Source organism: Trachurus japonicus, chromosome 5 (assembly GCF_045865225.1).
Source record: "Trachurus japonicus isolate A0001 chromosome 5, Traja_1.0".
NCBI classification, from domain to species: Eukaryota; Metazoa; Chordata; class Actinopteri; order Carangiformes; family Carangidae; genus Trachurus; species Trachurus japonicus.
This window is the reverse complement of record NC_140911.1, coordinates 12584668-12607879: the sequence shown is the minus strand read 5'-3', so window position 1 is coordinate 12607879 and position 23212 is coordinate 12584668. Positions and strand designations below refer to the sequence as shown.

The window sequence follows — 23212 nt, the reverse complement described above, 5'->3', positions numbered from 1 at the left end:
TTTTAAATAAGGAAAACTGTCGTGGTCAGGACTAGAAATCGCTGACACCAGAGGAATCGTGGCCGACCCTGAACGCAGCGTTATGGGCGGGGCTTACGTTTGAACGTACAGCCGGGAAAGAGAGAGCATCGAGTTTGTGACGGTAGCGAGGTTTTCCCCCCCAGAGAATCACATTAACTAGGTTAAAATGATAAATTACAGGTGTTAGGGATGTTTCACTTTATTACGAAGCACTGTGCAGTAACTTAACGTCTTTATTTGGTGAGTATGGGATCTCTCGATAGAGCTACATTCATGTTTAGCTAGCTAGCGCAGCTGAATGTTACGGGCTATTGATGTGTTAGCTAACGTTGACGTTACAGCATTTTTACGTAACGTCACAAACACGAGCTTGGTTAAACAGCGTAGGACAATATTTGTGTGTGTTCAGTTAGGCTGCTCATTTAACACGGTTTTCTCTCTTCGTTAAGGGTCATCATCGCTGTGGTAGTAAGATGCCTATCCGTGCATTATGCACAATTTGCGCCGATTTCTTCGATCACTCGAAGGATGTTGCTGCCATCCACTGCGGACACACTTTCCACTATGAATGGTAACAAGATATAGACAGTCAAGACTTCAACAACACTAATGTCTGCCAGGTTTGTAACTAACTCTCCCTTTTCCCCGTGCTACCAGTCTTCTCCGGTGGTTTCAGATGGCCCCCACAAAATCCTGCCCACAGTGCAGGAAACAGGTACAGAAACGTCCTCACCAACTTCCTCTAGTCCAAACTGAACCCACATGACACACAGAGAGAAATATATGAACCTAAATACTGTTGTGTGGTGTGTAGGTCAGCACCAGACACATCATCTGCAAGCTGTACTTTGACGTTAGCGGAGAGGATGAAGCCACGGCAGACCCTGAAAGCTTGCAGGTAATAAACTAATAACACATACACAACATAGAACTGTAAGTTTTGAGCTTTGTAGTGTGATATTGTTTGGGGGGAAAAAGAAGACAAGACTGATGCTAAAGATGCAATGACATCAACATGGTATGTTGTGTGTTTCTCCCTTTCCTAGAATGAGGTTGATCGAATGAAGGTACTCCTAAGCTCTAAAGGTAAGAAACTATGCTTTGTTATGGTGGTGCCTGACTGTTAAAAGAAGGTTGTGTTTAGGTTGTATTGGTTAATTATCCATCTGCTTAATTTGCAGAGCGAGACTGGAAGGACAAACAGAAGGCGGTGGACAGTTTGAGAGAGACTGTGGACAAGCAAAAGAGAGACATGGACAGCATGCGGAAAGACGTTATGGAAAAGGAGATGCTCTGCTCTGCTCTACGAGTAGGTTGTCTGTCCTGCACTGGTAAACTTATATTGTCTGTGAAGACTCTAACTCTAATAGTTTATTTTTAATGTGTTGTTCTGTGATTTTCACAGAAACAGATGACGTACTTGGAGACGCAACATAATGATGTTCAGGCTGCAAAGGATGAGGCCCGGAGACTCAGGGTCAAAATGAAAACCTTTGAAAGGTACTTGCAATTACATAATCATACTAATTCTCTAAGGTCATATTTTAATAATTGTATTATGTTGAAATGAAAAATGTATTAGATGGTCTCTTTATTGTTAAGTATGATAGTGTTTTGATATTGGATTTGGAGTGCGTGGGGTTTCCAAAAAAATAGTAGTTTTGATACTCAAGCAAGGGAAGAATTGTTAATTTCTATACACTGGGGGGTTTTACATATTCTTGTATCTTATTTTATTGTAAAAGAAAGTCCTGCTCATGCTGCACTAACGCTGCTGGTTTGTTCCCAGCCTGGATGTACTGTTGCAGGGTCAGAGAGCAGAGGTGGAGTCCATGATCACAGACATGGGTGTCAGTCAGGCGGCAGTGGAGCAGCTCTCCATCTACTGCATCTCTCTCAAAAAGTAAGGAGTCCTGTTGATGACTAAGCAACAGCTTGTTCCCACATGAATGTGGTTTCTCTGTCATCACTGGCTTTACATTCATCTTCTCTGCTTCCTCTTTTTTTTAGAGAGTATGATAATCTAAAGGGAAGCCTTAAGTCTACGAATGACATGTGTGAGAAGCTGAAGAGAGAAGTGCTCTCCTCAAACAACAAGGTAATGACTTAACATCATCCAGAAGAATGAGTAACAAATTACAAAAAATATACATCTAGATACAGTATGTGTGTGTTTGTGTCATTTGCAGTTACAAAAAGCTTCAATCGAGGTGAATCAGACCAAAGAGGACATGAAGTCACTGCAGAATGATCTGGCCAGTGCTGACAAAGAAATCTCTGTAAGTGCATCTACCAAAGTTCCTGTTAATTCTATAATTATAAAAAATAATTTGTTATAATGCCTTCATGCATATGTTTCAACAGAGTCTGAAGAAGAAAGTGGAGTTTCTTCAGAAGACACTGAGCACGCCGACAAGGACAAATGAAACCCTCAGCCGGCTCGTGTTTGAAAGGTGTCGTTGGGTCACTGCACTTACACTTCCTGTACACCTCCTGTCACTCTGATACATTGTCAGGGAAATATAATCCATGTGATTTACTGATGACGTTTCTCTGCTTACCCATCAGTCCGGCCCCACTGGAGCTGAAGCAGCCTCGCCTCCACCAGCCCGGAGATAGCCAGGACATTGACCTCAATATGACTTATGACATCACTACACCAGACGATGTGGCCAAAAGGCCGACGAAGGTCCCATCCAAGAAGATGCGTCTTGACCCTTCGCCGTAGGTTTTATATTGAGATTTATATTAAATACTGTGGAGGGACCTGAGTTTTGGTGAGCTCAGTGTTCGTAACATAGTGTACTTAATTATATAGTGTGGTTATATACTCAAATTGTATGCAAATTGCTTTATTTTTCAGAACATCCATGTCCAAACACAATGGGAAAAGTTCATCCTTATCCAAGGTAGGGTTGTGAAAGTTACTTAAAGTCAGTCTACAAATCAGGTATGTGTAGCCTTTAAACGTATGTGTGTGTGTGTATATTTGTACTTCAGGCTCAAGACGAGGATGGGTCCATGGATCTATTCATGAGGAACTCCCTTCTCTTCAGAAAGAAGACTTTTGGTAGCATGTTGGACCCGCAGAGGAAACCTGGAGCTGTATGTACCACACAAGCATCTGATATATGTTTTATCGGACGCACCATTTTTATCGTACCAGATATTTGATGAGAGAAAATATTTCTCGTTTCAGGTGAGAAGCGGTTATGATGGATTAGGAGGACGAACAAAATTCTTCCAACCTGTATCCTTTTTTCTGTCATGTGGAATATTTCAGTCAAACCAATGTTTCTTTATTATAGTATAAGTACTTACTCTTTTTATTGTTGTAGGGTTTTTTGTGGGACTTAATGTGTTTAATACCCATCCTGACTAAGTGGGATATGTGGCCTTTTATTAACCAAATTTTTAGCAGTAGCACTCAGCTGTTTTTCAGCATAAAGGCTCTGGTCCTGACACTGCTACTTGATCAGTAGGAAACCACAGACACAGTCAGATGCTAGCTGGTGAAGGTAATGGTATATTTAGCAGCAAACAGTTATTTCTCTCCAGTTTTGGTGAAGGTCAAATTTGCAGTTCAAGAGTGAGTGAATATTTGAGTGAAAGTACATCTGTCGGACATAGAGACAAAATTTAAAAATGAATGTTAATGTTGCTCCGTATCTGCTGCATGTGCAAACAGGCAGACATTTGCCTGCCATGCAGATGTTTTCCAACAGCTACGTTAGTTTTGGATATTTTTAGGCACCAGAAAACAAGCATCATTCCATAACCAAACACTCCAGTCTCCGTTATCAGAGATTCGACCGCTGATGAAAGCAAAAAGGAAGAAAGTGACCAGACCTCCACCAAAGGTTGCAACTCGCCTCACTCTGGACAGCTTCCTCGAGTGAATTTCAGTATCTGCTCCTGTGGAGGTGGAGTCAGAGGTCAGGACACTGAATGTGAAGTGACATGTTGATGCTGCTGTGGCTCAGAGAACCAGCCTGGAAGCGGTTCTGCCACTCGGCACCAAACAAGACTTTCTGATTGAAATTCATGTAGAGCCGGTGTTCAGCCAAATACTTGATAAATGATGCTGCGCTTTTGTTGACATCAGCAACCTGCTGCACATTTTTACATGGTGTGTTGTTATGTGTTGTGTGTTTTTTTTATGTGAAACTGTGTTTGAAACTGTGTGTTGCCCAACTCTTAATTTTGAGACTTTTCCTGATTTTTTTTTTTTTTTGCGTGAGATAAACCATCTAATTTATGGACCATTTAAATGACACTGATCTGTATTGTGTTCTTCATTATCATAGATGCATCTATTTTCTGTGTTTGAAAAATAACGCATTCTTTTTTTTACACTTACTTAAAATTCATTTTCATGAATTCCAAGATGTAGATATTTTTAGTCTTAATTTTTTAGTTCTAGCAGATGTAAAACCAACTCGAATAATAAACAATATTTTTTTTATAAAGGTTTGTGTGGGGTCTACAAACAATTCCCTCTTGACTGTGCTTTTAATCACAAACATTTCACTGAGGTGTGCTCTCCTGCAGAGGGCAGTGCAAACAGTGTTTTCCCACATGGAGGACATGGATCTCGCAGCCCTCCTGCACTGTGAAGGGAAACGCACTGCACGTGGTGACCACTGAATCCATGTGTACTTTGAAAGGCTGCGCTAGTACAGAAGGTAATCCTCAAGAAAAACATTGGCCAAAACCTGCAGTAAAACCTGAGTTGTACATTGTGATCAAGTAACAAAAAGTACATTGCAAATAATATACAGGCAAATAAGGAGCTGTTGTTAATGTCAGGAGTTACCTCAGGCTAAATACAATATATTTGCTGAAATGAGAATTTGTTGTGATGGAGGAGCTTTCATGGCACAAGATCAAATACAGCTGACGCAGTGAAGCTTTCCGACAACTTTCCCATGCATGAACATAACAGCCGCTTCTCTATGACTTTTAGCTTACTGCAATACAAACCTGACCTTCAAACACATTTGCTTGATAGTTTGACAAACAATATGGGGAAATGCCAAACATTGTTTGCACTATGGAAAGAAATGTAAGAACCAGATATTCACAGTCAGTTGTATCCTGTTTACATCTGTGCATTTCCGCAGTGAAAATCAGATTGTGCCATGATGATCATATTCATAACAACAATTTAAACAAAAAGCTTTGCAATAACGGAAACTGGCTATTGAATGATTGTTCAGTGGGTGCTTATAGTTTAGTGATCAATTCTACCTTCCCAGCGGAGATTATCAGAAATAGTAACAGGACATGGAGGTGGTGCATTTTAAAAGCTACTTCCTTCCAGTGCAATCAGAGGCAAACGTCACGATACCCCATACAAACAATGTTTCGAAACATTCATGTACACATAAAACACAGTCCATGCATGCAGTGCTTTTGGAGCCAGTAAACAACATTTCATTGACCCCAAGGGATTCCACATACAGTACATGTACAGTATATCTTCTTGTAGGGCAAAGGTCGCCATTTACGCATTACTTTTTTTTTTTTTTCCTAAACAGCATTTCCCAGGGAGAGTTTAAACTAACAACGCCTCTTTGTCAGTCTGGGGTGCATATGGGGAGGTTGATACAAAAGAAAAACAAAAAAAAAATCAAATGCTTTCATTCCTTTCAGGAGGGCTCAGCATCCGTTCAGTTCTCATTTAAGTGTACTAAAAAAGTTGTCCGTTTTAAGCGTGCGCATTTCTGTTTCCTTTTGTGCTTCATTCCAGGTTGAGCAGTTCTTACAAATCTAAATAAGTGAGAAAAGAAACCAGGAACGTCTTTGCTGGTGTTTTAACCCATAGTGAAGGGGGAGAAGAAGAAAAACAAATCCAACCAACAACAAAAGTAACTGCTGATCTTTTTCACTCGTCATCAACCAGATCATTGGGAATTTTTTAACGTGATGTGATGAAACATGGATCTGCTTTGTGTCGTTTCACTGTGATCTGTCCGGCACGATCTTGGACTCTCCGTTCTGTTTGTCGTTGGACTTCTGGGACAGTTGCGTGGTCACGGTGGCTGCCTGCACCACGGCTTTGAAGCTGCGCTTTCTCTTCTGGACGTTCTGCTCCGGGTGGAAGATGATGACATACACCTTTGGGATGTAGAGCATGCCCAGGGAGACGGTGGCGCTCAGGCTCATGGACACTGTCAGGGTGGTGGTCTGGATGAACATCTGCAACAGAGACTCAGTAGGTCAGAGGAACTGCTTTCCACACATCTCTACTTAGTACTACTGATTAATTTCTGCAGGTTTTCATCCATCAGTGCACAAAGTAAGTGATTTTATCACCGTGCACAGGTGAAATGAAATACACTATGCAATCTCAAAGGCTGTCACAACGCAGTCTTTACAATTTTCATCTCAAAGCACAGGAGGCAGTGTTTTTCCCCCAATGAATGATTTATGACCTGGTATATGTAGTCAGGAAAGGGGATCTATTTATGGGCTTTGACCACATCTACTACTCACTGCCCTTCCTCCTATTGCAAAACCAACAGTAATAATGAGAAGTGACTTCTCCTGAGATCTGCCTCCAATAAATTATGAACTCATTATTCAAGAAAACTGTACAGGTTATAAATAAATCAAGCCATACGTGTCATAAATAAGATATATTTGTGCCATGAATAAGTCATAAATTGTACACTATCCTTGGCAGCTGCACATCTTGGCATCTCCTAGGCTGGTGTCCATACAATGAAATTTCTTTTATCATCTTGCTTTTATCAGTCCCTCACAGAGACGTCTCCATTTCTATAAGGGGCTTTGGTCACTGATGAGTTAAGTGGATAGTATTTATATACTGTGCCCGAGGCGAGCAGTGAAACTGGCTCGTGAGCTGTTCCTCCACATGTAAATACAGAAATGGAGCAGGTAAATCGCCTCCTACACGTGGTCCTACACATGATCGTAGGATGGGAGAATAACAGCCACTATTTTCATCAGCCAGACAAAAGTTACAGCCTATATTTAGCTCTTTTTCTAAGTGATGATTAATTGAATGGGATGGCTGAATTGGTCTACGAGGGGTCCTCACTGTCCCTTGGCTCCTTTGCCCTCCTTTCTTTTCTTCCCTCCCTATTCTTAATTCACTTCATTTCTATTCGGAGGAGTGAAAAGACTTTGAAAGTACCTCAGGCTTTAATTGTTTCAGCCTGGCTGATTCATAATACGGTTCTCTATTAGTCAAGGCATATCTCTATTTTTCAAATATTCCCCCCAACAGTCTCGTACTTTGTGACGGCGAAATGAAATAGCCCACAAGCTAAATTAAACTCCGACTACAGTGGAGCAGGATGTACCGAGTACAGCAGGAAGCGAATATGATATGACAGGCAACAAACTCAAACAGAGGGATTCATTTACTGTCTTACTATTAATGTGTCTGATTGTGTGTTGCATAATTTGATTCAACTCATCATTTAAAACAAAAGTTATGATAAATAATTATCAATTATTACAATAATTATTTATTATATAGGTCCAATTAATGTCAAATACTGTAGTTAAAAAAAATTAAAACTTTTGAACAACACGACTGTCTTTGATTTCCTTCAAAGAGCTGACCAATTATTTCACTTGTGAATTCAATAATTCATCTTTTTTAAAACATCACATCAAATGCACGAACATTAGGTAGAAATCTAATTTAATTCCCTCGATATATTCAATCAATTCAGACTCATTTTTTCACAGATTCCTTTTTTAAATCAGTTGATTAATATTTTTTGTTCACTTCATCCCTCATGTAATTACTACTTAAATGTCTGGTAATTACTAATTAGCAGACAAAGCTAGACCTAACATGGTCTACTGATTCAATCAGCAAAAAAGAAAATTAATCTACGTTTAATATTTGAATTATCAGTTAAACTTTTCTAATGTGATATCTGAGTTTTTTTGTATGTTGAGCTGATCTGGACTCAAGGAAATTGTGAGAGGAAGTGGTCACCATTTTATAGAAGGGAAAAAAATATCAGAGAATGACCCTGCAGCAGCCCTGCAGCAAACAATGTCAGCTCAAGGTCCAGCCTCATTGTCACATAGCCTTGAAAAGCAGAAAGAATTTGCTCAATTTTTCTGTTCGAGCTCTAGCACTATAACTTGATTGAATAATCCAGAACAATCAAACAAAGAATTGTACTTGATAAACATTTCAAAGACTCTGGTCAATTCTGTTGAAAGAACTAGTAAAGCCTGTGAAAATGTTAGATTGCCAACCTTCTCAGTTGACTGCGCCGTGCCAAAGAAGATGGGTACGAATGCCAGCCAGACGATACAGGTCGTGTACATTGTGAAGCCAATGGGCTTAGCCTCATTAAAGGTCTCAGGAACTCCTCTGCTCTTGATGGCATAAACCGTGCAGGTGATCATCAGTACGATACTGTAGCTGAGACATAACATGAGGGAAAGGTCGGACATGTCGCACTTGAGGACTCCTCGAGCAAACTCCGGGTTTGGGGGCTTCTGCTCCTCGTAGTCGATGATGGTGTGAGGAGGCATCACGCCAAACCAGATGAAGACTGCAAGCACCTGCAGAGAAGGCAGAGTTAGAGTGCTATGAAGGATCAAGCTGAGGATCTACGTGAAAGATAAACAAGCACACTTACCTGCACTGAGATGAGTATAAAGGTGATAATCAGCTGAGAGGTGGGGCTGATGAATTTTGGAGGGGTGACCGACTTCTTGCCCTGTTCGAAGATGCGATAGATCCTGTTGGTCTTGGTGAGCATGGCAGAATAACTGATGGACATACCGAGCCCCAGCAGTAACCGGCGGAAAGCACACACAGCCACACTGGGCTCAGCTATCATGAGGAAGGTGATGAGGTAGATAAGAAAGATGCCCGTCAGCAACACGTAGCTGAGCTCTCTGCCGGAGGCCCGGACAATCGGGGTGTCGTTGAAGCGGATGAAGGTGACGATGCATCCGGTGGTGGCCAGGATCCCCAGGATGGCCAAGAAAACGGGGATGATGGCCCAGGGAGAGCTCCATTCTAGTTTGATGATCGGTGTGGGCCGGCATCCCGTACGATTCTTAAAGGGCCTCATGTCAAAGGGGCACATGTCACAGCTGAACTCGTCCAGAAGGTACTGGTAGCCATCGCAGAGCTCACAGTGCCAGCAGCAGGGAACCCCCTTCACCATCTTCTTCCGTTCACCAGACTCACAGGGGAAACTGCACACAGACTCGGGAACTCTTCGGTCACCACCTGTCCACTGCATCTCCTCCTCCTGGGGTGAATATACAAATAGTTGTTTTATTTTACTTGAAGACTTATGGGATTTTGTGAGCTACACATAATGTGCCTTTTTGTCAACAGTTAGTTGAAAAGGTTGATACCACTCGCACATATGCTAACTATGTAGCTAACACAGGAAGCCTAACAAAGATACCCATCTGCTAAAGCTCACTAACATAATGTCATCATTAACACAAGTCATATGTTCATTAAATCCATCAAAAACCAGTGTTTAAAAATGAAGTCTTGTGGTATTATAAAGGCTTGTGTACTGGACCATTTCTTAGACATTTTAGGGAAAACATTTTTTAATTTTCTTTCCAGCAGTTGGCTAAGTGGATACTACAATACAATATGTCCAAATGCTAACCATGTATCTTAGTTTATCTTAGCATAAAGCTTGTAAACTAGGTTAGGCTATAGTTCGCCTCTCTTTTGCTAATTCCTGGTCAAAATATAGTCTGGCACAAAACCTCCAAAACCACAACAAGACTTTTTTTAGACTTTGGTGTTTGTACACTTCAAATTACAAAATAATATGTTGAAGGAATGGTTTGGGTTATTTGACCTGGGATCATACCATTTACAGTGTAATATCTGAGTTAGATTAACAGTTCTGAGAAGAAGGCAGAGGTTCAAAAGCTGAGCCATGAGTTATTGCCACTTTAAAAATAAAATAAAAAAGCTTACTGAAAAAGCCAACAAAATGTAAAGTGCAAGCTCTGTTTTTCAGCATTTTCACCACTTTCTACGTCTCTACTGCTGAAGTTCTGCTTCACTAGCCAAGAACATATGTAAAGAAAAATGTGTTGGAGCAAAGGGTGTTTAACAGCCAGATAAGGCAGAAAAAATATTTTAAAAACCTAGCATAGGATTTCCATCAGTTTTGGCTTTTTTCAGTGGACATTTTTTAAAAAGAGAAAACATATTTTTTGCAGTTGCTTCCACAGCTACACATTGCTAAGATGCTTCTCGGAACTGACTCCCACAATCCCACATAAGGTTACCCTGATAACTGAGGTGTTGGTGTTAACAATGTCCTCCTTTGCAAAACTAATTGGCTTCTGGCTCTGATTACAATCTCATGTGCAATAAAGTAAATTAGAAGCTTGTGATTCAAGTTCAAGAAGTTCATGTTTTACTCAATTAGACCAAAAACAAGTATTTACATTGAGTCGGAGGTGGTTTGTCCATTGGCCAATAACCTTGTAGCCAGGGTTGCTGACGTTGGACAGTTGGTACTGGAAGATGTCATACCGACCAGGAGCATCTCCATTTTCATTGAACATCACTCCAGTTCCTGCGCTGCCTGTTTGATGGAGACAGAGTTTTAATGACCTGCATGCGCACTATCAATAAAGCAAGACAATGAGTCAGAGCAGCCAAGAAATTCAAGCTCTCTAAGATGGAGATATGTAGCTTCATCTTTAGTAGCGAGGAAAACACCCACACATTGTTGAAAACAGCTTGTGTTTACTTTCTTCAGTCTTGTGCAATCATGTGGAAACTGAGTGCAGGATGCTCTTTAGTGAAGGCTTTCCTCCACGCGTACAGTCTTTCAGTGCACTCTGCTCTGTTGCTCTAACGTGATGTTCCTCTCAGGCGCCCTCAGGTCCCTGCAGGCGCTCAATCAGAAAATCTTCCATACAAGCCAAGGTCATCCAGCAAGGGGGGAACAGTAAATAAGATGCTTTCATAGAACACTTTTTTCCTTTTTTCAAACTGACTTTTTTATGAAAGGAGAGGATGAAAAGCCAGAGCATTGTGTATAGCAAAGAGCAAGGAGGCAGCCCTAGGGAGGGGACAGGCTTTGAAGGAATGTACTGTGTTCTGCAGCTTGGTACATTTGCAGGAACATCTCAAGGCTCTCATCTTCAAGCTGACCTCCCCTCTACTGTCTTCTTTTCTTAGTCCATTCCTTTTCAAACCTTCTACAGTGGCAGAGAGCAGCTGTGGAAAGCAAAGGTTTTGCCAGCACAAATCTGCTATGAGGAATGGTTTCTCGCATGGTTCGATCTAAGTCATCACATGTTGTATGAGAAAGAGGAAAAATCACAGATTGAATAACTGGAGCTCACCATTGAAGTTGACAGAGCGGATATATTGCAGGAGCATCCGTCCTTCCACGGGGTCCATCTTCTCGCAGACACCCATGGAGCCAGGACAGAGGTCCTGGTGCATACTGTGCAAGGCGTGGGCCATGGCGTACACAGCATCAATCACAAACTGCACCTTGCCCTCTTGTTCGTACTGAGAGTTTCGACTGATTCTTTCATCCCCTGACAGACGACAAAGGTGTCACACAAGGCAAAACTGCTCGCACAGAAAATATTTGAAATTTCCTATCTATTCCCTGCATATGTAACTGTGTCATACCTGTACATTTTCTTCTACCCAGTTCATATTTTATACCAGGGCGAGTTAGTTTGCATTTGAAGTCGTCCTCCCAGAATTCTGCAAACCAGATGTTTCTCCTGTTGTTTTCTAATGATCTTGAAGTGAAGTACTGGTCAAACCCTGAAATGTTTCACAAAGTTTATTCATGTTTTATAATGAAAATGTCAAACATTCTTTGAAATAACAGCACTCTGATTGATATGGTAGACAATCAATAACCATACTGTCTTAAAATCAGATTTTCTTTTCATGGGGAAATATGGCTAAAACTCAGTTTACTCAATCTTTAGTGGCAGACAGGAAATATTACTTATCTGACTTATCAATCATTCATTTCCTTCATTTCTTGCTTTGGTATTAGACTCATCCGTCAATGCCACGTGTCACAGGCTATTGTTAATATTCTTATTGTATCCAGCTGATTTGAGTTGGATAGAATAATCAGATTGTATATATTGCCCTACCATCAATAGAAGCTCTTTTTGGTAGGATGGTAACTGCGCCCTCAGCTACCTCTTCCTGGTCTTGAATTGGGGAGCTTTTGGCACCCCAACTGTCGGAGCCAACAAACAGGAAGTGTCCTGTCAGATTGGCTATCTTGGCAGCCTGCAACACCCGCCTGCAAAAGGACAGTTTATACTTAATCAAGTGTCATTATCAAACAGCTGACTTGACAACTCAATAGAAACAAGTCTTACATAATATGTTCTTAGTTTAGTTTTGTGTGGAGTAAAGCTTGACTCACTTGATGTCGTCCTCATTGGCAAATATGATGACCCCTCGAGCGTTAGAGGTTTCCATTAATCTCTTGATGATTTTGTCAAACTCCCCTGGTCTGGGCTCTCTAGGAATCTTTATGGACTGTCCAATACACAGCCCTCCTGTTTGACACATTGGAAACATCAATAATATACCTTTTCTTCTTTTGTCTTTGCAAAACAAAATAACTATACGGGATATAATGTTCCTAATAATTTGTTTCATAGCAACAATTATCAGCTTGCTACAGTAGTCAACTCTCCTGCATTTTGTTTTTATTGCACAAGCAATATGTATAGGAATGTGTAATTTTGATAATATAAAGTCTGAGCACTTATAACATCATTTGAGCTTTTAAACCCAAATGATGTTTTGACTTCTGTTTGCCCTGTTAGTCCTTGTGTATTAAAGGATTTTTCTGTCCTATTTCTGTATTTTAATGAGCGAGGACAACATGGTTTGATGAATGAGTAATCCTTCATTGTCTGAGCAGTAAATTCACATCCACACAGCCAGATACACACCTGCTTCTCTGGATATCTGGAGGAAAGCATCCACACCACTCTCTCCATAGTTTCCCTCTGAGGCCAGCGTGGAGACATAGTTCCAGCCCATGGCTTTGACAATGTCCACCATGGCCTGGGCCTGGTAAGAATCAGGAGGCACCACACGGGAGAAGAACTCATAGCGGCTGTTGTCGCTCAGCTCCGGGGCAGTGGAGGCGTAGCTGATCTGTGGGATCTGAGACACACGGATGGGTCAGTGATGACGAAAGAGTTGGGTCAAGTGGAAAACATGAAGAGAGCTGATTATTAGGCCAATAGTTAATCCAAAGGTAAAAGGAATGACAAGAGAAGGCAGTGAACCATGTCGGAGGATGATGCACCACTTACTCACAGACAAAACCTAATGGAAGCCTCCCACATTAATACTGACAAGTTGTACTGCATTAAAATCCCAAAATTGGACTATCGTAGAGACAGTTCGTCTCTTGAACAGCCTGTGTCCTCAGTAATTCTCCGAATTGAGGCAACTTCACAGTGTGATCTGCCCAGAGCTGGTTTGTGCTGAGGATATAGCCAACGCCACGCTGAAATACAGATGGTAGGAACCACAGCTGTAAAAGCATTTGTTTGGGGGAAAAAATGGATGAGAAGATTAATTTACTGGTGTGCTACTTCTTTAATGACACAGTTTATGTCGACAATCTCAACCCTGACCCTGCTAATGCCGGTCTCCCAGCGTGGCTTAACGTTAGGCCCTCTGGAGGGGACGAAGAGAAAAAGGTAGACACAAGGGGTAGTGAAGGGAGAAGGAGAGAGGAGCGAGAGAACCATTTCACAGATTATCTGGATGGATTATAGGGGTTTTAGTCAAATTACGTTAAGCACAGAGGGAGAGACAGAGATCAAGAGACTAGAAAAAGGTTAGCATTTCTCAGCTGTAAGCCATACAATATATTTAATTCTGATTGCCACATGCAGCTTAAATTTGCCGCTGTGTTAACCCCGTCAAGATCAAATTTACTGGGCATCCCCCATGTCACAGGGCACATCTTCAACCAGGTGAACTTTCTCCAAATCCCAAGTCTACAACAGCTCTTTGTACACCAACAAGTCCACTGAGAAATATTAATTATCAGTGTCCACAAGAGCCCATGTTAGCAAAGCCGTTCAAATGTTTGCATACAAATTTTGTAATGAACAAGACAACACATAATCCTCTCCAAATTAATCCTGCAGAAGCATCTGCACCAATTCCCTTCCACTAAAATCAATGAGCCGTATCAGTAACACAGGAAGTATCCTGTTACAGTCCACTCCTGCTGAAATCTTCTCACATTCAGTAGCCTACCTGATTGAAACTACGTGGAGTCAAGCTACAGACATGTGAATGTAGATTAGCACTGATATACATTTTTACCAAGCACTGAATAGACACTGAATAGATATTTTAGATATAGCATTGATTTTTTTTTACGATCCTCAAAAATGAGAATGGTCAAAGGTTCATGTATTCAAACACATCCAAGAGAGTTGAATTAACAGGAAAATGATTTTATGATTAATATATTTTTAGTACCTTATATCAACCTCAAATTATCAAAGTTTGAGAAAATCTGGTTTATCTGTTTAACTGCAGTTTATGTAGTTAACTGGAGTTATGAACAATGTGTTAAAATATTGGATGATGCAGAATGATAGGAACATAGGAAATGAGCTACATTTAACAAATATTTGAACACTCAGTTGATCTATCCAGTAGCCTACTTTTTGATGAATCCATTAATAGCTCCAGCTATAAAATGTCAAATAAAGAAAAACAACTGTACACAATTCACAATACAATTCCCAACAGCCCCAGGTGCATTTTCAGAAAAGCAGCAAATCTGCCCATTTTATTATAATCTGTCAATCAATTTATTGACTAATGAATCATTTCAACAGTGAAAGCTTTGTAGGGAAAAAAATCCCATTATTGAACGAGTTCAAATGTGGAATAATAAAGGTGCAAACTCCATAAAGTGCTTTAGAGATTCAGTGAATGAAGTATAACCTTGAAGTTGTGCTTTCTTACTGCGGAACCAAAGTAATAATAATGTCTTTGACAAATGCTGAAACATCTCCTGCTCTGGCTAAGAGCAGATGTTCAGGGCACAGTGAATGAGTCTAGAAGCATCCACAGTCCGGAGAGCAGCACATATGGACAGTAGAAGGAAACACACCATTTAGCTAAATCTACTCCACACCGGCCACAAGTTGCTGTTATCCTAGAACCAATGTCATCCTGCTGCCCTGATGCTCTATTTTCAGCCCAGGGTCCTGAGCTGCTGAGAGGGGCTTAGTGGACGTTGGATCTATAATTCTGTAGTTAACATCTGCCCTGTATGCAAGCTGCCCCTCCTTGGCTCTCAACTCCACACCCTAGTATAAAGAATGTTGCAACAAGTGTTGTCCAGGGAAGTAAGCAAAATACATTTTTCACGTGAAACTAATTTGGCCACTTTGACTCGAGCTGGTGTTTATTTTTAGATATTTCTAGATTTCTGGCAGACTGTCAGTAAGTCGATGAGAACATGACATAATGTGGGATTTACACAGCCTCAATGTCCCATCATCACTATAAGCAGTGTAATCAATTATTAAAGGTCAATCATCTGTTAAAAAATAACTGTACACTGAAAGCATCACATGGATTAGCCTGCATGACAATGAATTCACAATCCTGTGAAGTGTGCCTTCCATCAATACAAGAGCTCATCCACACTATTCAGCCTTTTAAATGACTTGTTTCAAAATTCAGATCAGTATGCATGCACAGCAGAAATATGCTGTTATGTGCAATATCATCTATTCAAGTACCCAACTACAGTCAAATGATGATACCGAATATTAGTAATTCCCTTAATTAGGGTTGTGAAAGCCTTCACAAAACTGCAAATAAATGTCCCCATTCATCATCTTAGATTGGACATTTTACAGTAAAATGAATGAGGCACACAGTGCAACAGTAGGCTACAGGAAGATACAGAGGCAATATTTGTTTTTCCAGTTTAAGGCATAAATCTGTTTCAGATGTGTGCATTTGTGGTTGTTATTCTGAGCACAGCTGATGTGATAAAGACTAAACATACAAAAATCTTGAAAATCCTTCTCTTGCTCAGTAATTCCAAATCCGTATCAACCACCAATCAGATGTTGTGGTCTTAGTGTGGACATGTTCAGAGTTTCATTAAGAAGTGATTCTTCTGTTTTAAATAATGTCATTTGAAGGAGTTAGGAGTCCTAATGGGGTGGACAGAGTATGAAATATTTCATAGGAAATATTCGTACCCTAACCCTAACCCCATAATTTGTTTTGTTTGTTTGTTTTTAATTGATCATGCGGTTTATCATCTTTGGGACCCCTCAGAATTAACTTAGGCTCTTTGAGTGATCCTGATCCCCAAGCTGGGAACCACTGTTAAACTCATGTGCCTCTGTTTGCTCCTTTGTGGATAGATTAAAAAAGAGAAAGCAGAGGGATAATGGCTTTCACCTTATGAGCTTACTTTGCTGAAAAGAGTAACTGCCCCAAATATTCTTGCCCTTTCAGTGTTTAATGAGGAGAGTTAGTGAAATAAAGCTCACCGCAAACAGTCTGAGCACATTGGCCACCATGATGGACACTGAGCTCCCAGATGCCCCAATCACACCGACCACCCTCTCTGGTTTGGGGATGATGGGCGGCTCTCCGTTTGAGCAGCGAACATCTGAGGTGTCCTTCTGGATGAGGGCCTGGACAAACGTGAGGGACTGCTCGAGGGCGTAGGTGTCTCTAGAGCAGGTGTCCAGGATCCTGGCCCCCAGTGTGATGTTTGGCAAAAGGTCTGGGTCACTGTTGATCTGGTCCAAGGCGTACAGCATGGCCTCCAGTCGGTGGATCCCCTTTTCTCGTTTGATCTCCCCACAGGGAACGCCGGCAGGCCCTCGGGAGTGCACCGGGAACAGCCCGCCGAGGGTGATGTCGCCCTCGATTTTGATGGACTGGGGCTGGGTGCCCTGTTGGGCCCATGAGCCCGGGCCGATACCCACCACCAGCACCCACAACAGCCCAGACCATGTCCTGTATCCGGATGGTGAAAAAAACCAGGAACACTGATGGGATGATGGGACCTCTGATGTCATGATGATGACCAGCAGAGGAACTGACAGCACCAGGCCACTCCCTCTACCTTTGACACCTATGGAATAGTTACAGAGGGGTCTTCAGGGTCTGATCATATAATCATCATTTGCTATCATTTCTACAGTTCCCATCTTTCTACTGAGGAGAATAAGGCTATAAATGACTTTACCCTTATCAATGTCCATTTTAGTTGTAATTTTTAAAACATATTTTACACAATATTTGACCAGTTCACATTATTTCTGTTTGGTCTATCTCACCACTGAAGGTATGTAAGGATAAATGACTATAATCATGTATGAAAAATATAAAAGTTTTGTTGCTTCTGCTTCCTTTGAAAGATGAATTCTGGTTTGACCTTTGCGTCTATGCATACATAACATGATAGTGTAATTGTAGACCTGTAAATGGGTCTGCTGAGTTGATTATGTCAATACCAAGAGCAATTCCCATAGGTAATACGTAGATAATACAGATACAGTGCATTTCTTTCTTTTTTTAAATGCACTTGTAGTATGACATCTGTCATGGTGAGTTAAAGCTGAAGAGAATATAAGAGAAGACCACATAAAAGCTATATAGGGTTGTACACTTTAAAAGGAAGGTGTGGTAGAGTGAGAAGACAATTTTAGGTACCCTGCAGGATGACACAGAGTGAATACTGGAAGCTTTTATCAAAGAGAGCTGAGAGCCAATTATGGAAAACACTATAAATTTTGCAAAACAGAAAACATCAACTGAACCTTCGCAGGATTTCACGCTCCAAAAGCTGGAGCAGGTTAATTATATCTGCATGAGGATCATTGACCAAATCCACCGTATTCAAGTGAACTCAACAGAATATAAAAATGTCATTATGAAGACTGTAAGCAAGTAGATTTAACATATACAGGCAGAATTTGTACACTAGAAAATATTTTTTTAATGAGATTGCTTCATTTTATTCAGTTATAAGTATTTAAATCAAAATGTCTAAAATTAATCTAAATAAATGTTTGCCTGCTTACATATTTCTCATATTCATATTTATGATTCTATATCATTTTAATTTTCTGGTCAGTACTTGCAAAGTTTAATTTATTGAAAATATTCTCGGACTATGTCAGAGAATAATGTGAATCTGCAGAAATCTAAGCTGCATAAGTCCCGCAGCTGCACAAAAAACACATCGCATGCAGGACACCTGCGAGTAGAGGAATTTCTCCATGTAAAAGCATTTCTTACCTGCCCATTCTTCATCCACCAGTCTTGATATTGTCCATCACATGAGCTCGTCCACACAGGCCTCCATCCATGGTCCAAAATGTGATTATGTATCTAGAGGCAAGGCTCTCCTCTCCTCAACAAAAGTAAATCCTCTATCATCTCAGGCTGCCGCTGTGCACTCTCAAAAATAAGCAGAACACACTAAAAACAATGGTTTAAAAAAAAGTAGTGGTGATTTGTAAAGACAAAAGGAAAACAGTGACTTTTGAGGCTTTAGGGTGTAGTATCATGGCAGAGTCGGGGAAAAGTGGAGGAAAAGCGCAACATTACAGCAGTGAGATTCTACAAATCACTGCCAAATCCCTTAAAAGCTCTCTCCCTCTCTCTCCCATTCCTCTCTCATTCTTTTTTCCTGTGTGCATCTCTGTCCAGGCACTCCCCCCCTCCCCACTCTCTCCCTATCTCTCTCTCTCTCTCTCTCTCTAACTCTCTTTCTCTCTGCTGGAACCCTCTCCTCTCTCGCTCTTTCAGTGCACTAATGGCCACAGATTGGGATTATCATGCAGGCGGCTGTGAAGAAAGCAGTAGGTGGACTAGCCCATATATATATGTTTTTTTTTTTTCATACAGCTGAACCAAATGCAGAGCCCCTCCCCTCCTCTCCTCACCCCTCCCCACCTCAGTATGATGGAACTCTGTCACTTTGAGAGATTAGATGAGCAGCGATTTGATTCATACTCTCTCTCTCTCACACACACACACACACACACACACATACTAAACACGCCACACACACTCGCTCCCTCTTTCACACACCTGTCAACACTGGGCCAGAGCTGGAGGAGGATGTCAGAGCAGAAAATAGGTTTGTGAACCGCAGAATGCAGCTGGATTAGATTTATTATTGATTTCAGTTGATGCTCTGGGAAAAGCAGCCCCCCGGATCAGTTTCCAGCTCATCATCTGTCAATTAGGAGCTTGAACACAGAATCACTACCACCATCTACTGCACCAGTATATAGGCCCATAGACATCTCAAAGAGTGCAACAACTTCTATCATGTTGTCCAATGGAAAATATAAAAAAGACACACAACACAAATAGTTTGTATTCCTTTTTAATTTCAAGTTAACACTCTCATGTTGAAAAGATTTAACTCCCGATTTGTCGTCAGTGAGGGGGGATCAGAGGTCTGAGGTTTGCTAGTACCTTTGCAAAACATGATGACTAGTCTATTCGTTAAAAACTACCCTAAGAAGACAGACTTCTCCAGGCCGTCCTCCACTTTGGTGTACTCCAGGTGAGATTTGAAGTACTGGCTCTCGTACTGCGGGTTGTTTCGGATGTATTCCAGGTAGTCAGGAGTCCCAGGGCAGATGACGTTGTCTGCCAGCAGGACGGTGCCCTTCCTGAGCAGACCACACTCCTGGTAATAAGAGCAAAGTGAGGTGTCAGAGCAGAAAAATTACGAGTTTGATCATGACCAAAAAGAAAAAAGAAAAAAAAACACCACCACACAACTTGCCTCCATCAGTTTTGTGTCAGGAAGGTAGCGGTCCTTCCAGTGATCCAGGAAAACCAGATCAAATGTGTTAATCCCAAAGTGCTCCTTCATTTTAGGGATCCAGTCACCAGATGCACCTTCAACTAACTGGACCTTGAATGAAGGAAGAAAGACATGAGTTTCTGACCTGTACACACAATGTACATCAATGGTTGTTTTTTTTTCTGTTTACTGTGAAGACACCAGACTTTACCTTTTCCTCTAGTCCTGCCCAAGCAATGACTTGACGAGCAATTGCAGCAAAGTCAGGGTTAAATTCAAGAGTGATGAGTTTGGCATCAGGGGGAAGCAGGCGAGCAATCCGCACCGTGGAGTAGCCACAGTAGGTTCCCAGCTCCAGCACAGTGGCTGGGTTTATCTCAGACACCACAGAGTCAAGAATGCAGCCTGAGGCAAAACAAAACAAAAGAAAATAAAAAAGCAAAACACATGTAGGCACATAAACATAAAGCTGGGTCACGCAAGGTAATGATCTCACACATGAAAGGAAATAGCTATAGATTAAGAAATCAATACCTTTCTCATCCCCCACATTCATAGCCCACTCCTTGTGTCTGCAGAAGTCATCGATGGTTTGGACCACGCTGCGAGGGTCTCCTCTAGTGGCTTTCTTCTGTACTGCACTCAGGAGCCGCTGAGGAGAAAGAGGAAGAAGAAACACTATTGTACAATGCTATAATCAGTGTCACTGATCGCTGGGTGTTAATAATTCAATCATTGCTGCTTGAGGACATTTGGGTTGCCACATTGATTCAATAGAAGATGTAACAGAACAGTAATTATACTGTTTGTACACATTTCTCCTTTTCCACCTACACCCCAGTGTCCCTGTCACCAAACTGTCGCCCAAACTCTAGATAAAAATAAAATAAAATAAAATAAACTGAGCCTCCTCAGGCAAATCCCTCTCTCTCTCTCTCTCTCTCTCTCTCTCTCTCTCTCTCTCTCTCTCTCTCTCTCTCTCTCTCTCTCTCTCTCTCTCTCTCTCTCTCTCTCTCTCTCTCTCTCTACTTAATGTGGGTGTAAAAATGTCACCAGTAAATCCCATAGTCACAGCTCTGACTCCAATATGTCAGTGGCTCTTTGCGTGTATTCTGCACCTGTCATGCTGAGGTTTGTGCGGAGGTGTTACCCCACCACCTTTAACACACAAAAAAAAGACTGATTGACGAGTTATTATCTTTTCAGTGTCTTTAGATAAATGTTTTCTTTCCAGTGACATCTGTTAGAAATGTCACACCTTTCACTGTAAGATTTTTTGGATGTTAAGTCGACATCCAAAGCAACATTAAGATAGAAGCAAACATAAGCAAATAAAAAATATGTTTCTGTTAGTGTCCAGTTATTGTTTGACCCTGGAGTCAGCTATGTAGACAGAAAGTGAAAGGTATCATGGGAAGATTTGCACCTGATGAGCACACAGTCCAGTGACCTCAGCAAAACACACAGTGGGCTGGCTAACGTAGACTGACAGTAGGTTATACTCTGTGCATTTGGTTCCTCATGAACATGTTTGCCTCTGAACATTGCCTGTGGTAAACACAAACAACAAGGCTGAACACAAAATGTCAAATTCAGGTTTCACAGCTGCCGTTGAATCGTGGGGCTGAGTTTGCAGCGCATTTGTTTATTTGCATGCGTACGTGTGTTCTTGCTGATGAAGATGGTTTCTGAATTTGTAGCATGTTTGTATCGTTGTGTCTGCTTTTTTTTTTTTTCTTTTTTTTTTTAAGTTGCAGTGTGTTGAGCCCTCAGGGCCACTGTAAGAAAGAGTTCTTCTCGGGAGATAAAAACAAGTGTTGATTCACCTACTTGTTCTCGTGTGCGTGCATGCGAATATTGTGTGTGTCACATTGTTATCCTGCCCTCCTCTGATAGTGTGTGTCAGTGAAAACTACAATATGTTTAATTTGCCTTTTACAAATTTCTCCATCAGTCAGACTTTTTTTATTTCTGAAATCCAAAATCTTGATATTAAATATGAGATTTTACCAGTATAATAAAGGTGTTCAGTTTGTCATTGCCAAAACCATGTGTGTAGGCCTACCTACATTAACTATGTGACAGTGACGTATCCAAGTGAGAGAACATGTATAACAACAGTTGAGCAGTGAGATAAATAATTAATATGAATGGTGTAAGTTACACCAGTGAAAGGTTTATCCAGTAACCTACACCTGACTTGTCTCTGATTAGCTCTTTCATCACTCTGTGAAATGGTGTCAAAGGTCAAACCTGTTTTCACTGTGAAGCATGGTGATGATTTCAAACTGGACAGATTCAATCTTTAATTTAAGCCTGTCTGTCTTTCAGTCACCCTGACATCTTCTTGCTATCATGTTAGTGACACCTTCTCATCTTGTGCTATCATTAATTTGTCAAAAAGGGCCTACTTTGGTTTGTGATGAGAGTCCTGTAAAACTAAGGCCACTTCACTTCTGGGCACTAACAGGCCAAACTAAGAGGTTCAATGTGACAAACATTTTACTGCTTAATATCATCATGTTATCACTGGCATTGGCACGTCAGCATGATGACGTTAACATTTAGCACAGCTGTAAACCATCAGTCTTGTTGATGCCCAGTATATTTGACTATTGATTTAACCTCTGTGCATGTGGCCACTGTTTTTCTGTCTCTTTTACCATGACACAGCCATTAGTCACTTGTGTGTTATGTTATGTTTTTTTTTTTAAATATATATAAAGAAGGCACACCTGAGGACGGGTGGACTGGGTCAATGTATCCAGCATCCGCTCCACAATGACATCATGCCAGATCAGTGCCAGTCCTCCATGATACTGCACAGCAGCAGGAATCACCCATCTGTACAGAGCATATAGAAGAGCTGCTCCACCAATGCAACTGTAAATAAGAGTCAGCCACATCCTGCAACGGAGACGAAGTGTAAACATTAGTTCAGCGTGGTGAGATGGCGCTGTGTTATGAAGAGAGGCTGTGATAGATGAAGCACAGACAGACAGTACAATAACAAGACATTTGCATAAGATAAATGAAAGCTCTCATATCCCCTCTCTCTCCCTGCCTCTCCCTTTGTGTGGGGCTAATGAGATGGGTGTTTACTGGTGAACAATACTGATACTGCTCCTGTTTTCATTACCTGCTGCTGTTGCTGCCATGTCCCTGCTGCACATCCACACGCAGTGATGATATCACTGTAGGATATCATTTAATATCAACTCTAATAAACCCTGGTAAACACACAGCACTGTGACTGTGTGTGTGTGCAGCTTTTCCAACTCTCAGCTCATGCATTTAGTCTGTTTAGAAATCTGAAGCACAGACCAAGTGGAGAGAACAGGGAA

The 23212-nt window shown here is 41.2% G+C and overlaps 3 protein-coding genes across 4 annotated transcripts in view; 1 reads left to right on the top strand and 2 right to left on the bottom strand.

Moving 5' to 3' along the window:
* Positions 1 to 23212, bottom strand: part of comtb (catechol-O-methyltransferase b) — a 216197-nt gene that overhangs the window by 192312 nt on the left and 673 nt on the right. Inside the window, exons 2-6 of one of the 2 annotated variants that reach the window (XM_085776360.1) lie at positions 22604 to 22775; positions 20403 to 20520; positions 20080 to 20273; positions 19848 to 19979; positions 19551 to 19748 (exon numbers count right to left, since the gene is read on the bottom strand). In XM_085776360.1, the coding sequence (XP_085632486.1) occupies positions 19569 to 19748; positions 19848 to 19979; positions 20080 to 20273; positions 20403 to 20520; positions 22604 to 22775 (796 nt within the window). In that variant the 3' untranslated portion in view covers positions 19551 to 19568. Of the gene's footprint in view, positions 1 to 19423; positions 19749 to 19847; positions 19980 to 20079; positions 20274 to 20402; positions 20521 to 22603; positions 22776 to 23212 lie in introns of those variants that run through there. The other variant, XM_085776359.1, reaches the window with a different exon arrangement.
* Positions 89 to 4484, top strand: traip (TRAF-interacting protein). The gene is made up of 16 exons (XM_085776358.1): positions 89 to 261; positions 471 to 592; positions 679 to 736; positions 836 to 919; positions 1068 to 1107; positions 1203 to 1330; positions 1427 to 1521; positions 1811 to 1924; positions 2032 to 2119; positions 2211 to 2300; positions 2386 to 2474; positions 2590 to 2745; positions 2885 to 2930; positions 3022 to 3126; positions 3221 to 3271; positions 3813 to 4484. Exons 2-16 carry the CDS (start codon positions 495 to 497, stop codon positions 3918 to 3920), a joined length of 1350 nt encoding a protein of 449 aa, XP_085632484.1. The 5' UTR covers positions 89 to 261; positions 471 to 494; the 3' UTR covers positions 3921 to 4484.
* grm6b (glutamate receptor, metabotropic 6b) lies at positions 4469 to 18716 on the bottom strand. Its single transcript, XM_085776352.1, has 11 exons — positions 18341 to 18716; positions 16579 to 17171; positions 12973 to 13189; positions 12435 to 12570; positions 12154 to 12308; positions 11669 to 11809; positions 11371 to 11571; positions 10462 to 10601; positions 8661 to 9284; positions 8272 to 8583; positions 4469 to 6222 (listed from the first exon to the last, which is right to left on the bottom strand). The coding sequence occupies exons 2-11, from the start codon at positions 17113 to 17115 to the stop codon at positions 5983 to 5985; spliced, it is 2703 nt and encodes a 900-aa protein (XP_085632478.1). The 5' UTR covers positions 17116 to 17171; positions 18341 to 18716; the 3' UTR covers positions 4469 to 5982.